This window comes from Triticum aestivum, chromosome 4D, assembly GCF_018294505.1.
Source record: "Triticum aestivum cultivar Chinese Spring chromosome 4D, IWGSC CS RefSeq v2.1, whole genome shotgun sequence".
Classification (NCBI taxonomy): Eukaryota; Viridiplantae; Streptophyta; class Magnoliopsida; order Poales; family Poaceae; genus Triticum; species Triticum aestivum.
Genome location: NC_057805.1, coordinates 405,660,795 through 405,683,232, shown reverse-complemented (window position 1 = coordinate 405,683,232; position 22,438 = coordinate 405,660,795). Strand labels below are relative to the sequence as shown.

General features: G+C 47.1%; 3 protein-coding genes across 4 annotated transcripts; 1 reads left to right on the top strand and 2 right to left on the bottom strand.

The window, feature by feature from the left end:
* The first annotated feature begins 6 nt into the window (after window positions 1-6).
* On the top strand, window positions 7-7,251 carry LOC123098222 (protein OBERON 4). Of its 2 annotated transcripts, XM_044520151.1 has the most exons (4): window positions 7-3,312; window positions 3,376-3,641; window positions 3,931-4,565; window positions 6,817-7,251. In XM_044520151.1, the coding sequence occupies exons 1-3, from the start codon at window positions 8-10 to the stop codon at window positions 4,491-4,493; spliced, it is 4,134 nt and encodes a 1,377-aa protein (XP_044376086.1). In that variant the 5' UTR covers window position 7; the 3' UTR covers window positions 4,494-4,565; window positions 6,817-7,251. The 2 variants fall into 2 exon arrangements, with proteins under 2 accessions (XP_044376086.1, XP_044376085.1); XM_044520150.1 differs by having other exon boundaries at window positions 7-3,641.
* A 578-nt stretch (window positions 7,252-7,829) lies between these two features.
* LOC123098224 (sugar transport protein MST4) lies at window positions 7,830-12,632 on the bottom strand. Its single transcript, XM_044520152.1, has 3 exons — window positions 12,358-12,632; window positions 11,298-11,617; window positions 7,830-9,339 (listed from the first exon to the last, which is right to left on the bottom strand). The coding sequence occupies exons 1-3, from the start codon at window positions 12,491-12,493 to the stop codon at window positions 8,251-8,253; spliced, it is 1,545 nt and encodes a 514-aa protein (XP_044376087.1). The 5' UTR covers window positions 12,494-12,632; the 3' UTR covers window positions 7,830-8,250.
* Window positions 12,633-15,448: 2,816 nt separating this feature from the next.
* Window positions 15,449-19,138, bottom strand: LOC123098221 (heat shock 70 kDa protein 8). The gene is made up of 2 exons (XM_044520149.1): window positions 18,866-19,138; window positions 15,449-17,394 (listed from the first exon to the last, which is right to left on the bottom strand). The coding sequence occupies exon 2, from the start codon at window positions 17,391-17,393 to the stop codon at window positions 15,651-15,653; it is 1,743 nt and encodes a 580-aa protein (XP_044376084.1). The 5' UTR covers window position 17,394; window positions 18,866-19,138; the 3' UTR covers window positions 15,449-15,650.
* Between the last annotated feature and the right edge of the window lie 3,300 nt (window positions 19,139-22,438).

Below are 22,438 nucleotides of genomic sequence, written 5' to 3'. Positions count from 1 at the left end.
ATCTGGCATGAAGCGCCAGCGGTCGTCCTACGTCGACGACGACGACCCGGACGGCGACAGGCGGAGGTTCTACGACCGTGGGGGCCCGCCGTCCCCGCCGCCGCCGCGCCGCCGCCCCGCGGAGTACGAGAGCGACGAGTTCGACCGCCGGGGCGGCTTCGGCGGCGGCAGGTTCTACGACCACCGCTACCGGGACTCCCCCTCGCCGCGGGCCTATGGCGGAGACCGCGCGATGCACCGCTCCGAGAGCTTCTCCGGCTTCCGCCGCGAGTTCCCCAAGGGGTTCCGCGCCGACCGGGACCGGTCGCGCTGGGACGCGAGCGGCAGCGGCAGCGGCGGCGGCGGCTCGGCGTGGCGGCGTCCGGGTGGCCCCTGGAGGGATCCGCACGGCTTGGACGGCCACAAGTCTGCGGCCAGGCGGCAGGCGCCGTCGCCGCCTACGCCCCCTCGCCGGTCTCCCAGTGAGCCCAGGAGGAGGATAGATGGTCCCAAGGGGGACAAGTTGAGGAAGCACAACTGCGGCGCCGGTGAGATCGAGGAAGGGGAAGTCGCGCCAGATCCGGGCACCAAAGCCCCGCCTCCCCCTGCCGCCGCGGAGCATCAGAAGTGGGTTGACTCAGGCCGTCCTGATGACAAGGGAACTAGTAAGAGATGCGAGTTGAAGAAAGTGGATTCTCCTGGGCCGAGACTAAGAGTGGATTTGAGAACTCAAGCTGCCGACAACTTGGGGAAGGAGAAAGGGAAGATCAGGGATGATGCAGCCGCAGAAGCAGGGAAAGTAATAACCACGCAGCATGAGAAATCAGCATCGGATGTCACAGGGAAAGTAGCAAGCACACAGCATGAGAAATCAGCATCGGATGTCACAGGGAAAGCAGCAAACACACAGCATGAGAAATCGGCATCGGATGTCACAGGGAAAGCAGCAAACACACAGCATGAGAAATCAGCATCGGATGTCACAGGGAAAGTAACAAACACACAGCATGAGAAATCAGCATCGGATGTCACAGAGAAAGTGTGTGGAGGAGATGAAGCTGCCAGTGCCGTTGATCAAGGTGGAGAGAGCACTTCCTCCGCTATGCAGCTGGAAGCGCGCCATGAGGAAGTGGTTACACGACAAGATGGTGCCAATGCTGCTGATGTGGGTGGGCAGAGCACTTCATCTGGTATCCTCAAGGATGCTACCATGGAAGAAGTGACAACACAAGTTGAAACTGCCATTGCTGTCAATGATGTTGGGAAGGGTACTTCATCCAGCACACAAAAAGAATCACTGCAGGATGTAGTAATGGCATTAGGCGAGACTGCTAGTGATGATGATATTGTTTGGATTGGCAGTTCATCGACTACGCTGCAGAAAGTTCTTCCTAAAGAATCAACAGATGGAAACATCAATGCCGGTGGCGATGCTGGATATTGCGCTTCGTCCAGTGTCCTGCAGGGGGCGATGCAGGAGGAAGTGAAATATGTAGATGTAGCTGCCAATATTACAGATGCGCCGAAAGAGGCCAGTTCTTTCAGTATGCTGAAGGAAGCGGTGCATGAAGAGGACACACCGCTATCTGCTAATACCATTAATTTGCTAGGAGATAGCAAGTCATCCGTTATGCTGGAGGAAGCAATGAATGAGACAGTAACCACGAAAGAACTAACTGCCAATGCGCTTGACATAGCTGGAAAGAGCAGCTCATCTACTATGCTCCAGGAAGATGTCATGACTTCTCTCTGCCAAGAGTCTCAAGAAATTAAAGAAACTGAAATAGGAAATGTTAGAGACAAGAAGATTGATGAAACAACTGAATCTATCGCATCCCAGCCAGTGGAAGAGGGACTCGAGAGGTACGGTTGTGAAAATAGAGTTGCGCTTGACAAAACTGAAGTTGTAGAAGAAAAAGAGGCAGCAGCTGAGAATGAAATCGTTGCGAAACAAGTAATACATGTTGATCTGGAGGCCAAACTTGCAGGTACTGGTGCTTTCCTTCAACCACCCAAGGACCATATTAAGGATACTGAGGAAGAGGGCACGACTTTGGATCTGATTATGGAGAAGCCAAGGGCTGAAGATAAAGGAAAGGGTATAGCATTTGATGTCCTTAATAAGGCAGGTGGTGGTACTTTAGCGGGGAGAGGTTTTGACATAGGATTGCAGCCTGACACAGACCAAAAAGAAGCATGGAAATCTACAAGCACTACTTCCGTAAAGCAGGAAGATGACACACTCAAGATAGGGAGACTCGATCTTTCACTAAGCTTGTCAGGTCGTTTACAGGATCCTGAATTCAAAAGTTCTGTTCCCAGACCTGATTCTCTAGCCCATGGACCATGCTCCCAGTTGTCGTCGTCGTCATCATCATTCTGCACAAATTCAGATGGAATAACAGCTTCCGTATCATTGACCAATTCTCAAGCATTTGTTCGCAACCCTAGTTTCTCACATACTCAACGGTCATTGGACAATTGTGAGCACTCAGTAGGCAGTAAACCTTTGTTTCAAGGAGTTGATCAGGTGAGCAATAGCACAGGATGGCAAGTAGAGTTGTCGTCAAACATATCTACCGAGAAAGGGAACCCCACCCCGCTACTTCAGAAAGTACTCCAAAATGGTCATTTGTCAGATAACACTTTGGTTGGTGTGAACATGCAGAACAATGGGCTATCGCCAGTCCTGTCGACAGCACATAATCATGGTTCGCTTGATGCTGGATTGGGACATAGTAGACATAGAAGGCAGCTCACAAGAGAGAGAAGTAGCAGCAGTCTTTCAAGGGGTGAGCTACAGCATGAGGAACAGCTTGTTCTGAATGGTGCTGGTGTTGTTGAGAGGGTTATTTCCAAGATTGTTTCAGACCCTCTGAATTATACAGGAAGGATGCTTCAAGAGATGACAGGCAATTCTAGAGCATATTTGAGGGAGGCCATTTCTGAGATCATAATTAATGCTGATAAAAGAGGACAAATAGTAGCGTTGCAGGAGGCACTTAAAAAACGATCAGACTTGAATAGTGAAATACTGCAAAGGTGTCCACGGGTGCTGTTGGAGATACTTGTTGCTATAAGGACGGGTCTTCCAGATTTTTTAAAGAAAAGCAGTAGCATTGCTACACCTGATTTGGTTGACATTTTTTTGAATTTGAAATGCCGCAATCTCTCATGCCAAAGCGTTCTACCAGTGGTTGATTGTGATTGTAAAATTTGTAAGCAGAAGACTGGCTTCTGTAGTTCTTGCATGTGCATTGTCTGCTTGAAGTTTGACACGGCATCTAATACATGTAGTTGGGTTGGCTGTGATGTCTGTCTTCATTGGTGCCATACGGATTGTGGCTTACGCCACTCCCTTATTCGAAAGGGGGGAGCTGGTTCTAGGGCACATGGTACTAATGAAATGCAGTTTCATTGCGGTGCTTGTGGACATCCATCAGAGATGTATGGTTTTGTGAAAGAAGTCTTCCGAACATGTGCTAAACAATGGAGGGTGGAGGCTCTGATCAGAGAGCTTCAATATGTGGAAAGGATCTTCTCTGCAAGTGATGATGCAAGGGGTAGGAGAGTCAGGGACTTTGTCAAGCAGATGCTGATTAAATTGGAAAACAGGGGTTATTATTCTGAAGTCATCAAATATGTCATCGCATTCTTTTCTGGTAAGCCGCTACCATAAGTAGTGAGAGATAATAGTTAACATTGCCATGCTTGTTCAGTTCTTGCTTTTACTTATATATTTCTAGACATATAAGACTAGTAACCATGTTAACGTCAACCGTGCTTGATCTTCAAACCAATAACAGTTACCCAGCTTGTAGGCTTTCTCATTAAGGATTCTCCAGTACTACAGATTTTGTGGTCCATGCTTTCAAAACTGGTGTAAATACGAGTGCAAGCTGTCATCGATCGGCAAATTATATCTTGCTAACGCTCTGTTTCTAATTCCAGATGACAATCCTAACATGGGCAGTGGTCCATTAGTGCCACTAAAGGGCATTCCATGCAGCATTGCTGAAGGAATAAATGGGATTCCTAGTTCGAGTCGAACGGCAACATGGTTACCATCAGTTACCTTAGAAGGAGTCCCGTTCCTACAAAAAGCAGGTGTTGTTTCTACTACTGGGAACCAATCGATGTCTAGAAAAATAGCTGAAACTGGATTTCAGGCGGTCAATAATAAGCCAGTTTCTGATGAACTGGATAGTCTAGTGAGGTTAAAGCAGGCTGAAGCAAATATGTACCAGGAACGTGCCAATGAAGCACGTAAAGAAGCTGAGAGTCTGAAAAATATCGTGATGGTAAAATATGCACGCATTGAAGAACATTATGCTACTCAAATGACTGAACTCCACATAAATGAGTTGCAAGAGAGGCGCAAGCAAAACATTGAAGAACTTCAAGTCATTGAAAGATCGTACCATCAATTTCTCAGCATGAAAACAAGGATGAAAGATAACATTAGGGAGTTATTGTTGAAAATGGAGGCAACAAAACAAAATCTAAGCACATAAACGAGGTTACTGCCCGTGTTTGGTTGCAGATACCAAACTTGCTGAGCTTAGTGAAGGCAGACTCCATATTGTGTAAGTTATAAATCTTTCATGGTATATTCCCTTGATGTTGCTGAGACTACCATACAGTAAGATTATTTATTCTCAAATGTTATCCAGTATCTTCCTTTTTTATTCATTTCATATTATTAATGTGATAATATATTCAGTTTTTGAAGCTGACATATCTACACAAGTTTTACATGTTACCAGCTCCTATATTTTGTGCACCATTCACATGGGTAAAATTATGAACAATTAACTTTAGTTGTTGATGCTTATTTTTGAATAACTATTTACATGCATGATTTTTGTTTTCCTGATGTAAGTTTCTGTGAAATGGACTAAACAAAGTCACTGATTCTTTTCGAAGGTTCAGCTACTAAATTAGTGGACCTATCATTGAGTTCTATTCTTATTAAGAACATACCATCTGCTATCAGTAATAGCATGGCCTGTTGATTCAGAGAGTTATCACAATGCAGCTACTTTGCACTTTCTTTTTCTATTTGAACAGTTTACCACAATGCAGACACGCACACAATGTCGTATATCATTATCATAATGTAGAAGGAGCAATATTTTGGGGGGAATGAAATGATAAGCTCTCCGCTAGACTAATGTGGTGTATAATTTTGGGTTAATTAGATAAATGCCACTCCAATTATGGCGATTCATAAAAATGCCACTGCAATTTCCAAACTTTGAAAAATGCCACTGCAATTTTTGCAAACTTTGAAAAACGCCACTCCAGACTTCGAAAAATGCCACTGGAAATGGCATGAAATGGCATTTTTCAAAGTTTGGAATTGCAGTGGCATTTCTCGGGATCGCCAGATTTGGAGTGGCATTTATCAAATTAACTGGAAATGGCTACTGAACGTTTACTGGATTGAGGCTCCAGAGTAAAGACAAATGGGTTTAGTATTATGTAACTATATTTGGAGAGAGGAACTTCTATCGCTAGTTTATTGATAATGTTGTGCTGAATCCAGCAATGTACTGGCATTAATTTTGATGGTAGAGGAAACAGGGTGTATTTTGTAGTAAATCTATAAATGTATAGAGCTGTAAAAGACACTACCTTGTATCGAAAATATACGTCCTTTTAGAATTTTATTCAAGTATTATTGGTAACATGCCATATTACCATTCCTTTATTTCAAATACTTTCCCTTTTTCTCCTAAATACAATAAATGCTAGAGTTACAGGCTCATTCTTCTTTATGATAAGTGAGTGGCTAGGAAGGTTGGACCTGGCGTAGTGGTAGAACCTCTCCACTTGTGGCCTGGGGGTCTTGGGTTTGAACCAGCCTCCTTGCAGAATTATTGTGTAAGGGTAAGGCTATCTATAAATTCCCTTCCCTAGACCCCACCTTGTCTGGGAGCTTTCGACGCGGTATAAATGAGGATCTAAATTGGAACAGCCAAATAAAAGTGCATAGGGGGTGTAGGAGCTACATTTTGGATCAAATTTGAAAGGCTAAAAAAACCTTCATTTTTATTTCGGAGGAAGTCAGAAAGTAGCAACCTACTCTTCAACCACCCTTTGTTTGGCACGCGACAGGAATTTCATGGGAAAAACCACCGCCACCCCTTGCATTGTCCCTCCTTCGCCAGATCCAACGCACGCGCGTCAGGCGGCGCTCGTTGCCATCCTTCGGCGGCGGGCGTAGCTCCCCTTCAGTGGCGGCCTACAACATGTTCCACGTCTTCGGATCCTGTCTTGCGGCTTTGGGATTGTTTGGACATAGGCCGGGGCGAAATCCCTGCTTGGCTTGCTGATGCTGGCAGCGGCGACACCTTCGGGTGCTGTCACCTTCTTCGAGGCGCTGCCACGGCCTTTCTCCGTGCCCTCTTCGAGCACCAGGGGAAACCCTAGGTTCGAGGTCTGGTTCCTCGGATCGGACGACGGCGACGTCACGGTGTCGTTTCCCTTCATGAAGGTGTCGTCTTGATTGCTCGTGGTATGCCCAGTAGTGGGTTTCGAGATTGGGTAGTTTTGCGCTGTGTTGTAGCTTCTGTCTGGGCCGAGCATCCCACGTCTCTCTACTCCAGGCATCATGTTTGCGCCATCTTGTGGTTGTGCCATGTGATGTACCCTCCCTTTGTTCTCATTTCAACTTCTTCTATCAATGAAAAGATATGCAAGCTTTCGTATTCGCGGAAAAAGATATATAGGCTGCTTCTTTTGAGCGTTCTCCTAGGTTCACTGTATCGTGTTCATGTATCATGAGAATAAATTGAAATATTGATACTTTTGAATATCTCCTCTTGTTTCTAGGAGGACCATCCTTCGAGCTCTTACATGTCTGGTTGGCAAACGACTTGTCATCTTTCTTGAAGAATTGCTCTTCAGGAAACAGCAATGCTGAATTTCAAGAAGGTGCGAGCAGGCGGGCAGGTCTCATTCCTATTCCTAAGAACCAGTTTTGCTGATCCAGTTTTGAATCAAGTACGACGGAACGGCGCTGGTTTGAAGCCAACAGCTCTGTAAGCTCCTGGAAACGAAGTTTTCCTGGGTCCCGGTGGCAGCGGAATTATGTTAGGCCAGTTGGTGGTAGTGTACGTAGGGCATGGAACTGGATCTGTAAATTATGGTGCGTCTGTACCTGTCATTTTCGATAGGAGTATGTATGCATCAGGCCATGTCTGAAATGGCTGCTTAATTTGTAGTCCCTCTGCAACAGACGAAGGAAATTCTGCCCGTGTTATCGAAGACTGCCTCTCAGTTATTCTATCGTGATATTCTCTCTCAGAGATTTCTGCTCTAAGCTGTTTGTCGTCAGAGAAAAAGGTGTGGGGCATGTCTGAGAGTAATGCTTAATGGGGGTATCCATTCTGGGTTGAACAATGTTCCTCACAAGCTGTGGACTGGCGGTAGCTTGGAACGCTGATGGATCACAGGGCAGGGCCTTCGGTGGGGGCAGATGATGATGGTTTTTTTTCCCAACCAGCCCAGCCCCCCTTTCGTTAATTGCTTATTCCATAAACAGAATTTGTAACAGAATAACAGAGCTTGAGATCTGCTAAAAGTGTTGGGTAGGCAGAAACCTGTTAACACTTTAGAGAGTAATCCTACACGTACAAAAGGAGGCTTTTACATAAAGGTGAGTTTTGATAGGAGATTAAGGGGTAGAAGGGGCCCACCCTTATGAAAATCAGGGGGAATAGGGGGGGTGGGGGGAGGTTAGTTAGTTTGAAAAGATCCTAGTCAGCATGTAAACCTTTGTATGTTTAGCATTATTGCACTTTAGAAGAGCGGATAATGACATAGCTGTAGTAAAAGAGAGGCGATTGTGGAACATTACTGCTGTGCATTGACGAATCGCAACATCAGTTTTACAAGGTGCTGTATACAGGTAGGCTCGCATTGTCAGAGACCAACTTCCAAACAAATAGACACATAAAGGATACTACCACTAAACAAGAAACACCGAAATACACTACACTGCTACCCTCTGTCCCAAAATAATTGACGTGCTTATTTTGGGACCGAGTGTATATAGAACTGCAAGGTTTGCTACCACACTGCCTGCTGTTCCTCGTCGCATATGGAAATGGAAGCAGTGCAATAGTTGGGCTCGCGACTGAAAGTGTCTGCACTCGATCGAGATAAGATCGATTGATAAAGCTCAGTATCCATCTTTCTTCTTTCTAAGTCGAGTTGTGCAGGCAGGCAGGCAGCGTTACATTTACATAGTAGGAGCAACACTTTTCAGACGGTGGCGTTCTTGCCGTTGGCGATGTTGTGGTGGTGGTCGTCGTCGTCCATGAATCTCTTCCAGAACCAGTGCTGCTTCCACACCTTGTCGGTCATCTCCTCGATGGGCACGTTCTTGGTCTCCGGGAGGAAGAAGAGCACGAAGACGGACATGACGAGCACCCAGGCCGAGAAGAAGATGAAGATGGCGAACTTGAGGTGGCAGAGCATGGAGAGGAAGGCCTGCGCGATGAGGAAGGTGAAGAGCAGGTTGACGCACACCGTCACGCTCTGCCCCGCCGACCGCGTCTCCAGCGGGAACGTCTCGCTGGGGATGAGCCACCCCAGCGGGCCCCAGGACCAGGCGAAGGAGGCCACGTAGGTGCACACCATGACCACCACCAGGATGGCCCACCCGTGGCCCAGGTTGTCCGACTTGTCCGTCACCTTGATGCCCAGCACCACGGCGATCACCACCTGCGACAGGAACATCTGCACGCCAGCCTCCAGCAGCAGCGCGCGCCGCCCGGCGCGGTCCACGGCGTACACCGACACCAGCGTGGCCAGCACGTTGACGGCGCCCGTGATCACCGCCGAGTAGAGCGACGCGTCGCTCTTGAACCCGAGCGTGTTGAACAGCACGGGGGCGTAGAACATGATGGCGTTGATCCCCGTGAACTGCTGGAAGATCTGGAGCAGCACGGCGATGACCAGCTGCGGGCGGTTCCGGCGCTGGAGCAGGTTCCGGAACGGGTGCTTCACCTCCTGCGCGATGCGGCTCGCCTCCACGATCTCGTTGAACTCCGGCTCCACGTTGTCGGTGCCGCGGATCCGCTTGAGCACCGCCTTGCCCTCCTCCAGGTGGCCGCGCTCGATGAGGCTGTTGGGGGTGTCGGTGACGAAGAGCGCGCCCAGGGTGAGCATCGCCGCCGGGATGCCGGCCAGCGACAGCGACAGCCGCCAGCCCCACGGGTGGATCTTGCTCGTGCCGTAGTTCACCAGGTTCGCGAACAGGATGCCGATGGTCACGTTCAGCTGGAACAGGATGTTGAGCCCGCCGCGGATCCTCGTCGGCGCGATCTCCGACAGGAACAGGGGAACGGCCTGCACCACAGTTGTTCGTTTCGTTAGAAATGTATAGTAAGAAGAAATTCTGAGACGGGAAATCACGAAATGGGTCATCAAATGCAGATGGCCTGTCCCCGCAAAAAAAAAATGCAGATGGCCTGAACGAGGCCCATTGGGCCAGAATGTTCTCTTCCCCTTTTTTCTTTCCTTTTCTTGGGATGCTAAAACAAATCACCTAGCATGCTTTCCTACTGTAAAAAAAAAATCACCTTAGCATGTGACCGTATAATTAAAGTGTCAGAACCGCACCAACCTATCACCATCGGAATCTCTTAATCAGTGGGCCTAATCAGAAGCGGTGGAATTAAGTAATAAAATATTGTTGGACTAATGATCTACTCCTACTCGAGCTAAGTTCTGGCACACATGCATGTTGTCTTGCCTGCTTCGTACGGAGTATAATTGAGTCTAGACGCCTTTATATTATACAAGTACGTTTGGTTTTTTTTTTTGGATGTTAGTGTGTGCATAATTTGCAAACTCATGCTCAATCAGTGCCTTGATCCGTGTAGTAATCTAATGCATCACTAGCGCACAAATTCTTGGCATTTTCAATCGAGAAAGCTCCCCGCTCTGAGGTCTACAGTCCATAGACACATTGTTTTTTTTTCCGGTGTTCGGCAAGGAAGGAACCAGAAGAATCCAAGCGAAGTGCACCTCCAAGTCAAGCATCAAAGATACAATTTTGGTCCAGGCCTAAGTTTATGTATAACTACTCTATCAGCTAGGCTCGCTTCATATTGCGACCCGTGTGGCCTACACGTGAACAACCGCGCCTGCTTGCTACTACTAAAAAAGTGTTGCTACACACACGATAGATTTGCGTCGAGGCCTGAACGATCCTACATGACAGCGCCACAGCGTGCGTGCAAGCATGAGATTTGGACGCGAAGGAAGAATCGTTCACGGATCGTGCGGAAAGTATCGTCCGTGAAGCAATTTCGCTATTAAAATCAAAGTTTCGACAGCCAAAAACAGAAGAATCCAAAGCTGCTGTGTTTGTATATTCTACAACTAGTCCAAGTTGATTGCAACTTGGGACAACGAGAGAGAAGGGCAGCCACACCAGCAAACTCTGCTGCTGCAGAGACTAGTAAAACCATGAGAAACCAAGGGGATAAGCTGCAAGCGTGCACCTATCACCTGTTGCTTGGCCCAAGCTTCTCCTACCATTTGGTCCAGTAATTTCTAAGCTCGGGGTCGCGGCCAGCATCGGAATCTTGGAACTTAACAAGTTTATCGCGAGAGGTGAGGCGATGCCACCAATGGAAGGTGTCCTCGTGCGCCAACACGAGTCATGCACCGTCACATGGTTTGTACATTTGACCCCTGAATTCCGGGAAATATAAGAGGGATACGATGTACCTACATACGTACTGCAGCTAGTACATACTCCCTCCGTTCCCAAATATAAGTCTTTCCAACAAGTGACCGAATACGGAGCAAAATGAGTGAATCTACACTCTAAAATATGCCTACATACATCCGTATGTTGTAGTTCATTTGAAATGTCTAAAAAGATTTATATTTAGGAACGGAGGGAGTATAAAATACAACAATATTTTATATTTAGAAGAGTATTAATCTGGACGTGAAAAATGGTAGGACCAGTAGGTTTAGTTTGGTCCAAAGATTCTTTGATACTACCGTGGGCGGTGACTGATTGCCAGCAAACAAGGAAGAAACTGCACACGGGTTACGTCATTTTCGTAGACGCGGAAAATTATGTCTCGTGCGTGTGCGTGCTACGTACATATTTTCTCAAACCAGCCACCGCTAGCTTTACATGTTTGACTTCGGTTTCTACCAACACCTTTTGACTTAAGTTACCTAGGAGTACGTACATATCAAATGTTGCTGCGTAAACGTACGTAATCTTGCTTACTGATATTAAAAAATATACAATTCTGAAGCTGGTGGAAATTTGTGCTAACCTGGTTGGCGAAGCCGACGCCGCAACCAAGCAGGATCCTGCCGATGATGAGCATGGCGAGGTTCTGGGCGGCCCCGTTGAAGATGACGCCGATGATGAAGAAGACGCCGGCGATGAGCATGGTGAGGCGGCGTCCGAGGCGGCGGGTGGTGTAGGAGGCGAAGAAGGTGGCGGTGAGGCCGGCGAGGTAGAGCGACGAGGTGAAGAGCTGCAGGCCCTGGTTGTCGTACTTGCAGTAGTTGCTCTCCTTGTCCTGGTTCTTCCGGCGCAGCACCGCCGGGAAGAACTCACGCAGGAAATCGTCCATCGATGTCACTCCGCCTGCAAAAACAAACAGTTTTTAGACCTTAGAACTGGTTGTTAATCGAGCTGGACGCTGTGAAAGAAATGGACAAGATTTTCTTAATTAGTTTTAGTAAGAATTCATCTCGCAAAAAAAAGTTTAGTAAGAATTCATGTAATACTATGCTAAACCCAAAGGCAACGTGTCCACACAAAAGACAGCTTTGTTGCATCAGACGTGATCTGGAGGTGTACAAATGGGTTGACTTAACAGCCTGTCAAAGTAGTCGGTGGCAAGATGGCAGCAGTTATATAGTTTCTTCCAAATACAGTATAATATTAATTCTTATATGCAGCTAGAATCATACAGCTAGCACAAGTGCGAGCATATACTATGATCCTGGCCAGAAAACCGGATAGTGTTCACAATGGAGTAAACTGGAAAGTGCTAAATTATCAGCTGGCCGGTGCGTGGTAGTTAATGAGGAGGATCAATTGCATTAACTTCCTTCCAATTATCTGTGGTTATCTGCTTCGTCATATGAAGACGAGAGACGGCAGCCACAAGTAAACACCATATCCATATCCATGGAGTCAATTAAACTCCTCTCTTTCATACGCGCGGACGGCGACGTCACGGATCACTAAACCATGCATGTAAGGCGGATTTGACATGATTTCTCAGAGCTACCACGGGAGCACGCAACGCACGCACATGCATGGACGGAGATGATCGATCTCTGGAAGAACTTGCATAGACATGTGGAGTATCGGGTTACCTGAGATGCCGACGTCGTAGCCGAACATGAGGCCGCCGGTGGCCGCCATGATGCAGGAGATGATGACGATGGGCGTGATCTTGGCCTCGAACTCCACGCCGGACGGCGCCGACACGGCGAACCCCCCGCCCGGCATCTTCGCAAGCCGGCCGGTCAAGCTACGCCGATATAATGGAAGCTAGACAAGCAGCGAGTGTTTCTCCACAGAAGCACACGAGGAGAGCCAAAGGAAGGGGATTGGAGATGGGACACAACGCTCCAAGTCCCTGGGGTATATATAGGGAGGGAAGCCCACTCGGCTAAGAAATTTCAAACGCAACCGAGCGGCCAGATCGGGCCACGTCGCTTCTACGATCCTCCGGTGGGGCCCGCGCGACGGCTCTCTCGCTCGCAGGGCTGCCCGGTCAACGGACGGCTCCACGGCCCACGGGCCAGAGCGCGCACCACTCTGTGCATAAGCACGACGACTTTTCCGTCCCTCCCACAAATTATGGCTTATCCAAACCAATTCCTTCTATAGTACTCCCTCCGTCCCATAATATAAGAACGTTCTTATATTATGGGACGGAGGAAGTAGTAAGCCTTTATGGGCTCCTTTTTTGAAAAAGAAAACTGAAGAGCGGCTCGGAAAACCTTGAGGATATTCTCTTATCGGACGCCGACCTTCTTGACAACGAGATCGCTGGATGGGCCCATGCGTCGGTGAACGATCTGTCCGAGTTTTCGGAGTGTCAACAACGGGCGCAGCTTCCTTGTTGCTGGGTTGATTCATGTGAATGGAGGACCTTGACTTTGAATACAATTTTAACGAATTTTATACGTCACGTGGGGATGGATTCGCTTGGGAAAATTATTATGTGTTCGTCGATGTGGATAGCAGTATAGTACATGCAAGCACAAGAAATTTGACGCCGGCGTTCGCATGCGTGCGTCTACTTTTCCACAGGGGAAAGTGGTGTTGGCCAAGTGGTGCTAGTTTATGTACGTATAGCTTTTGTACCATTAGCGATTTGGTCGAGATACCATCGTACTACAACATATGGCTGTATAAATATACCACTGTCACGATGTCGACCAAGAGCAGACTAAATAAAATCTCACTTCCAGCTGGCCTCGTCGACATGATATGATTTGGTCGACATGGTAACGTTACAAATTGGCATTCTAAATTTCTCCATTATTTTTGCAATCAGTTCGATAGATCTCGCATCCTTATGAGAGGAAACATACGCCGCAGCTTAGTACAGTACTAAACAACGCAGCTAATTATCCACGTTAGGCTCAAGTAAGCCGTGGAATTAGAGCATGTGGCTAACGAGCGGTCGCCCATCCAAATATGAAATAACAATCTCTGTGCGAAATCGAATTTTGCTTTGATCTTTATATATCCAGCAACCCAAGCCCATTTGCACGTTCTCACCGGCCGATGCTGCCCAGTTCATACCGTCATAAGATAAGTCAACTAATCTTATCGACTGAATATTCAACACCCCAGAAACTCTGCAGCCCTGGCTCCGAATAATGCCGTCAGGGGAATCAAATGTTTTTCATTGAAAAGGAAGTACACCCATGATCAAAAGAAAGAAATCAAAATGCATGATTCGGCACGGTTTGCACGCGAGGACTCCCACCCGTTTGGGAATTTTAAACGGCGTGCGACGCCGCGATTTGCCTTCTTGGTTCAACCCGATGGCCGACTGCGATGCGTTCGCAAAAGCAGAAAAGGACGCGAGCGAGCTGGATCTTTTGTCCAGGGCAGGCCATGACTTCTGCGAAACTTCAGTAAGCTTACGAACGAGAACAACACTTGTGCGCAGCACAGAGGGCCACGACAACAAAATACGTGTTCCGTGTGGATCTTTTCACGCCCTGTATACTTGGTACTTAATATAGTCAGCGCCACGCATGAATGTCTCACGTACGCACAGCACCGGTTTTCCGTACGATCTCAGATAAAGAACACCGTTTTCCGTGGGGAATTACCTAACGATCTCTGGGTTTGATTTGCGTTTCGGTGTGTCTGAACCAACGGCCGGGCGCCGTCAGGCAATGCCGGAAGCTACTACACAGCCGCGCCGAGACACGTCCGGTCCGGGCCGGGCTTTGACTCTGCGGTAACCGATAACGTAAACACGCCATCTCTCCCCTCACGGGCAAACTGCTTATAAAAAAAAGAACTAGCGCAATGCTTTACGGCACACCTGTTACCTGTACGAGTCTGAACTGATCGATCAGCCATTGTTTCGGAGTTCAGAGCCACCGTGGTCGAGTGTTGCGGCATCGCGATTGACATCTGAACCGCGCGCAACGCGGAAGTCAAGCGGCGGAGGGTAGAATTTCTGTGCACGGCAGGCGTGACGCCCTCCGTTCAGTCTTGTTTGCTACGGCGGCTAGCTTTTCAAATCAAAAAAAGATAACGACTAGAAGCAGGCGATCCACGCGTCCTCGACCTCGTGTCGCTGACAAGCGGAGATCGTATAAGTCGTCCACTAGATTCTCCGAGTCAGCACCGATCGATGCACGCACGCGTCGTCTGCAACCAGCACCGATGTGTTCGCTCATGATCCGATCTTTACACGAGTGCATGCATCGTTAAGTCGTCCACTAGATGCTCCAAGTCAGCACCGATCGATGCGTGCACCGTTCGCGCCCAGCACCGATGTGCTTGCCCATGACATTTACGCGCACGATTTAGCCTGCTCCAGGCCGCCCATTGGCCGTCTGATTGTTGCAGCCGGTACCAGTGGCGTAGCTAGCCCAACATGCCAGGGTGGTCCACCAATGCAAAATATTCACATAAATATATTTATTTATTATAAAAAATATATTTTTCTCTATGCTATATAGATTATGGGGAAATTCCAGGGTGGTCCATGGACCACCCTGTCCACCCCCTAGATACGCCACTGGCCGGTACATATACAGTCATTGGCCATAGGCAGTGTCTGTCAGATTTTCCTCCTGAAATGCAGACAGGCACGATGGGCCGAAAAGGATGCGCGGTATGGGACAGGAGTGGCCAATTGTGTTGTGCGGGAAGAAGAGGAAATTCTAGAGATCAAAGGTGTCTAAATTAGACAGCTCTTATTTATACTACTAGCAACATCCCATTTTACACGCAAGGCAACATTGTACACAGACAACACTGGCATTTATTTGTCTACATGTACCACATAGAGATCTCATGATACATCCTCGAAACCACAATCTGCGAGCTAATTTACTAGAGTACACAGCCAGTCTCGTAAGCAAAGCACTTTTTTTTCTTTTCGAAAAACTGATAAGCAAAGCACTTACGGATGCAGCTTCTTAGGGATTACAGCGAGGTCGAGCTTGCTGCCGTACATCTTCGCCAGGGCCTGCCCGCACCAGCCATGGCCGTCGTCCAGCGTGGGCATCCTCACCTCCATGAACGGCGGGGTGGCCTCGCCTTGCGGCTTCACGACGCCAGCAAACACCCTGAGGACGTTGCCGGCGTCGATGTCCATGCAGACGCTGATCTCGACGGCACCCTTGGGCGCCGGCGGGATGCCGGTGATCTTGAAGTACCCTAGGAGATGGTTCTCTTCCGCCTGCTCCCCCTCGCCTTCGTAGACGGCGATCAGCGCCTCGGCCTGGTTGTCCTGCGTTGTTGTGAACAGCATGTCCCTCCTAGCCGGAACAGCGGTGTTCCTTGGAATGATGGCTGCAAAGCCGTCCCCGTCGGCACGGATTCCGAGGTTCATCGGGGTCGCCTGAATCGTCAGCAGATCCAGGCTCCCGGAAGGATCGGTGACTCCTGAAGCGATGGCTCCTTCCAGTGCAGCACCTGAAACAGCGGCTTCAAGATGGTCGATGCTCCCATAAGATTCTTCCTTCTTGCATAATCCCAGGACAAGGCTTCTGATCTTGGGAATTCTGGAACACCCTCCAACCAAGATCACATCATTGATGTCTTCTGGCGTTAACTTTGCATCTGACAAGCATTGATTGATGATCCTCTCACATTTCTCAAAGATCGCCTGATTCACCTGTTCAAACTCTGCACGACTCAACAGCTTGGACACTTTGAGGCCATTACCCAAGTCTGCATTGATCTCAATGCTTTCCTGGGAGGCCAGTTTGTGAATCGCATCCTGAGTTGCCATCCGCAGTAAAGCCATTGACTTGATCCTGTCCGTAGTTGGACCAGCATTGTCACATAAGCTATCATAATTGGGTAGAAGGTGGCACATTGCGTTCTGAAGAATGTCCTCTCCACCAACGGTGCAACCTGCGAGTGCTCTTATCTGAGAAACACCTCCAGCAGTTGCAGACACCGCAACGTCACAATAACCAGCACCGATGTTAAATATCAGGGCGATTTTCTCAATGCCACTTCCCATGTTATCATGCATAAGCTGCTGCTGCTGCTGAGCATACAGAAGAGCAACAGCAGTGGGCTCTGGCATAAGCCTCAGCACATGCAGTCCAGCCATTGCACATGCTCTCTCGATCCTGGTCTGCTGGAAGCGACTGAATGCAACTGGGATGGTTAGAACAGCATTCCTCACTGGATGCTTGAGATGCATTTCCACCAGGGCCTTTAATTCAAGAAGAAAGATGGCAAGAACTTCCTCAGGAGTTGTGGAGCGCCACATATTGTTGACCAGAGCTGCAATAAATGGCCTCACACCAATACCCAGTGTCTGCACAAGGAAAGGGAGAGTCTTGCTAGCTTGAACCACTTCATCTGTGTCCATTCTCCCGATTAAACGCTTCATGTTAAATATTGCACTTCCTGACAAGATATCTCTTTCCTCGTGTGGGTGCTCCTGGGTTGCTCCTCCAGTAACACCCGCTGAAAGGGTGTCATCTTTGAACATGACATATGACCTCATCCCTTTCTGGCTCCGAGTGTTTTTCAGTAGCTCCACTTGATGACCATTCCAAATAGCAACACTGCATCTTGAAGTGCCAATATCAATGCCGATAGCAACATCAGGGAATGATTGTTGTGCTTTGTCGTCCCCAGTGGTTTCGCTGTCAGATGCCACTGTGTAGAATTGCTCGGCCATCCTGCAAAATACAGTCAAACCAGTTAGGCGTTGTTAGATTCTTTTAAGTGTTGTCCAAAACCAGATTCTTTAAACAGTGATAGCAGTAAATTATACCGTCTGCTGCTGAGTATTCAGACATTCAAAACTAATAATTGCACGCAAAACGTCTGAATATGCATGCTGATGAGTATTCAGACATTCAAAACTAATAATTGCATGCAAAACGTCTGAATATGCATGCTGATGAGTATTCAGATATTCAAAACTAATAATTGCACGCAAAACGTCTGAATATGTATGCTGCTAAGTATTCTTTTTTTGAAAGAGAGGGAGGCTCTCCCAGGCTCCATTACTTAGAACGGAACAAAATTGAGTTTTTGGTGCTTACATAAGCTCACTGAGGAGCAGCTCGAAAGGAAATGAAGGGCAGATTACAATTAGAGCTAAATCCCCACTACGAACTACGCGATACATACATGAATGCAGGATGCTGCTGCTGCTGCTGCTGAGTATTCAGACATTCAAAACTAATAATTGCACGCAAAACGTCTGAACATCTACAACTACAATCCAATTTTGACATGATGCATATCACACAGGGTAGAGTGAATTATGAACACTCACTGCATAATCTAAACTAACTATTTTGATTTCCTTCTGCAATATTCACCTGTCAAAATTTAACGGAAATGCTAAAAACTGATGTTAGATTTTTAAGCATGGCAAATCGAACATTTTTTATGGCAATCCCCTTCAGCAATCATGGAAAATCCTGGCCAAAACACTGAACATGCTTGCTGAAGGGAATTGCCGGGCTCGCGACATGTAATTTGCCGTGAGAAATGTTCGATTTGCCATGTTTAAAAATCTGACATCAGATTTGTAGCAGGGTTCTAATTTAAATTAGATTCTGCAATATTCACCTGTCATAATTTAAACCAGATTCTGCAATACTCAACTTTGACAAACCATATTTACCAAGAGAAACATTCAGACACCAACTTAGCTTGCCTAGTTGATCCTTCCATGACTACGTGTATCTATGCTACATTGAAACCTGGCACCTAAGAAGAGTCTGGCACATTTAATCCCCGGCGACAAACCAAGAGCTTGACTAAGGTTCCATAGCAATGCCTGGGTTTCAAACAAGCAGGCACAACTACGCACATGAGTAACAATGTCACGGCTGCTGGGTTTCTCCACCTTGCATAGAAGGCAAATTTTAGTACCTGACCGCAACAAAACCAAACATCACTGCATTAAGCGATATGTTTCCCACCCTAAACAAATTGCACATCAAAGTTCTCCAGTAAACCTTAGCGCTCGCACGTACTAGTGAACTACCCAATTGCAGATATAACTCAAGCACATAGGCACCTAATACTGAACTCAGCGGAATGCGTACTCGGATCAACGAGCCACGACGCGTCCATCTAAAGAAATCAGGCACGGATCAAATTAGGCATGCGTAGGGTTCGGAGATGCCTTACCGGAACGGGCGAGGGATGCGCGGTGGGGACTCTCTTCGCCGGCCTTGCTCGTCGATGCTTCTCCGCGGTAGCGCAAAACGAACTGAGGGTGTGCGCGAAATGGGTTGAGAGGAAGTGGGCTGTAGGAGGGGGTGGGGGAGGTAGAAGAAGGTGGAAAGGCATTTTCTGGAGAGGCCGGGAGAGAGCACGACACGCGGGCGCCTCAGGCGGGGCCGCCGCCGAGGTTCCGGAAGCGTCGCGAACAGGGGAGACGCCGCTGAAGGAGTGGGGAAGGGTAAGGGGCTGTTTGGTTTACTACCAACACTTGCCCAGCCAAAAAATTGGCACACCGACGGGATTTGGCTGTAGTTTGGATCGAGGCCAAAATTTTGGCTCGCCCGGCTCGCCCTGAACGCCCCCGTTCTATATTCGCCAATTTATTGGCGTGGCAAGGGCGCAGAAAACGAGCGCCAAAATTTTGGCAACGGGGCTCTTTCTGTGCGTGTGCATTGTTTCCTGTTTAAGCGCAGAAGATAAGTGGCACTGTGGCGGATTAATCGGCTAATTAAGCGTTAGCCAAATTTTCTGTGGCTGGCTTCTTTACGTACGTGGTATCGTTTCTTTTTCCTTTTTATTTCCTGTATTATGAGATCAATGCGGCAGATTAAAACATGGCAATAAAACGTTGATAGAAGCCAAACAGTCACGCACTGACGCGCGTCTGTTACGTGGTTTTTGGTTGGATCAATTAATCATGTGTGACTGGCCGTGTAAATCATGATTAGTACAGCCCAACAACAGCCATGCAGTACTACGGAGATCAAATTTGCATGGTGACATATGTGAGTACACGTATTAAAACAAGATTTTTCTTTTGACATATTGGAACTAGTAGGTTTTCTATGTTTCTTGTTTTTTGTTAGTTTGTATTAAACCGTATCATAATTAATCAAAGTTGACAAACATTTTACCAACTCAGTTGGCTACAAACCAAATGGGCCTAGCAGTTTTGCCCAAATTTTGGTTGGTACAATGGCTATGATCCAAACAACAATAACTTACCAAATTTTTGGTCATGCCCTTGCTTTGGTCATGCCAAAAAATTGGTTGGGCAAGTTGGGGCTCAAACCAAACACACCCTAACTGCCGACGGCCCTGCGGTGGCGCACTGGACCTGGAAACCTGGGCTGGATAGGTCCATAACGATTTTTTTTTCTTTCTTTTTTAGGGGGTGTCCATAACGAGGTTTGTGGGTCGCCTGGGGCGCGCGAGAGCTATATCTCGCTTAATGCGAGATGTTAGACCGAATGCGTTTCTTCAGATCCCGCAAGCGGGCGCACAACCCCTCTCCTGGGCCGGCCCATTTCACTTTTCATTTTCTACTTTTCAACAGCACGAAATGCGTGCGAGGTGTGATTCTAACCCGCGACAAAGCTGAACAGGAAAGCTTGGCTCGAGGGCCGTGAGGGCACTTCAGAGGTTGGAGCAGAGGGGAGTGAGTGGAAATCTTTGTGAAAAATGCATGTACCACCTAAGCTTAAGGTGTTTCTTTGGAGATTGGCGAAAAGCTCGATCCCCTCGGGGGAAGTTTTATATCGCAGAAATATGGCCACAACAGTCTCGTGCACTCTGTGTGGAGCTCATGATTCGTGGAAACATGCACTGCTGGAATGCCCTATGTCCCGGAGTACATGGGCGTTGTCGTCTGAACAAATAGTTGATCAGATCAGCTCGAATCACCATGAGGGAGCCAAGGAGTGGATTTTTGCTATGGGAAAAGCTCTACCTTCAGAAGAGTTTGTCAGGTTGGTGACAACCCTTTGGGCCATTTGGGGTGCAAGACGGAAAGTGATTCACGAGGATATTTTCAAAAGCCCGTTCGCTATTAATGCTTTTGTGAACACCTATCTAGGAGAGATCAAAGTCTTGTCACATGAAAAGGAGCCTTGCAGAACTTCGGCCCCCAGGAGAACGGGGTGGATAGCACCACCCGAGCATTGTGCCAAGATCAACGTGGATGCAGCAGTAACAAGAGGGAGAACCCATGGCTCTGTGGGTACAATATGCAGGAATTTTGAAGGTGGATTTGTAGGCGCCTCGGCTTTTGTGTTTCCGAATCAGCATGACCCAGCTACTCTGGAGGCGTTGGCGATCAGGGAAGGACTAGCATTAGCACAAGATATTAATCTGCAACACGGACAGCTAGCCTCAGATTGCAAAGGTGTGGTTACAGAAATCCAGACGGGAAGTGGGTCGAGCTATGGAGATATTGTTCAAGAGATCAAGATGACAGCCAACTCTTTTCCCTCTTGTAATATAGTCCATGAGTCTAGGAGCTCCAATGTGGATGCTCACAATCTAGCGAAGCATGCTTTAAGATTAGGGCCTGGCCGCCATGTTTGGTTAGGCCAGACCGACGGCATTTCTTTCGTGCATGTAAACATTGTGACGGTTTGAATAAAAAGCCTCGCGAGATTGGCTAAAAAAACGAAATGCGCGCGAGGTGTGATTCTAACCCGCGACGCCGAGTTCAGTGTAAGCCGCGATAACCAACCACACACCTCACCTGGTGTGATTACATACATCTTTTCTCATCTTCTCTTCTTTCTTATTTTCTTTTCTGTTCCTTTTTATTTTATTTTTTGTGACCCTTTTTTTCTTTCTCTTCTCAGATTCGTGAATTTTTTCTTCAAAATCAACAAAAAAAATAAATAAGAATTCATGAATCTTTTACGAAATCCATGAACTTCTTTTTCTACATTCTTGAACTTTCTTTCAAAATTGATAGACTTTTAAAATTTGTGAACTTTTATTTCATAATCAATGAACTTTTTTTCATTGTGATTTTTCTTTAAAAATTGATGAACGATTTTCAAATTTACGATGATTTTTTTGAATTTTCTTTAAAAATTGATGAGCTTTTTACGAAATCGATTAACTTTTTCCAAATTTATTATTTTTTCAGAATTGATGAACTTTTCTTTCAAAATCGATGACCTATTTTCAAACTTCAGAACTTTTTCAAAATTTGATGATTTTTTTCCCAAAAATCTATTTAAGTTTTTTGAATCCCATGAACTTTCAAATCCAAGTTTTTTACATTTTTGCATATATTTCATTTTTTTACCAGAGTCAAAATAGTTGACTTTGGTCAATAGGTGACCGGCAGGGCTGACCGATGAACCTGCTTTTGTAAGGCAAAATAGCAAACCTGGCATAGTGAATTGAATCGACCCCGAGCGAGGCAACACGTTAGCGCCGAAATGCTCACCTGGCCCAGTAGGCGCCATAGAGGCACTCCCATATGTTAGCTCGTCTCGCGTGAAGAGTTTTTCTCCCCCCGTCGTAACCGGGCGGCCTGCTTTGTTGCTTTTTCCGCATTTGTTGGCTACTTTGGATTGTTTTCGTTTGCTTCTCACTCTAACATGGTTGGTTTTCTTTTCGTTGCCGTTTTTATTTGGACTTGGCCGGTTTTCACCATGTTTATTGTATGTTTTTAATTATTTGGTTTTCACTGTTTCTTTTCTTTTTTTGTGTGTCCTCTTTATGGTTTTTCTGTTCTCACTTCTTTTGTGTTTTCTTTGCAGTTTTTCA

Bases quoted from the DNA above. Each gene is read 5' to 3' on its own strand.
- LOC123098224 (XM_044520152.1), bottom strand. From the start codon at position 12,493: ATGCCGGGCGGGGGGTTCGCCGTGTCGGCGCCGTCCGGCGTGGAGTTC. The intron at 11,618-12,357 runs GTAACCCGATAC...TTGTTTTTGCAG, and splicing joins CTACGACGTCGGCATCTCAG to GCGGAGTGACATCGATGGAC. The intron at 9,340-11,297 runs GTTAGCACAAAT...ACTGTGGTGCAG, and splicing joins GCGTCGGCTTCGCCAACCAG to GCCGTTCCCCTGTTCCTGTC.
- LOC123098221 (XM_044520149.1), bottom strand. From the start codon at position 17,393: ATGGCCGAGCAATTCTACACAGTGGCATCTGACAGCGAAACCACTGGG.
- LOC123098222 (XM_044520150.1), top strand. From the start codon at position 8: ATGAAGCGCCAGCGGTCGTCCTACGTCGACGACGACGACCCGGACGGC. The intron at 3,642-3,930 runs GTAAGCCGCTAC...TTCTAATTCCAG, and splicing joins TGTCATCGCATTCTTTTCTG to ATGACAATCCTAACATGGGC.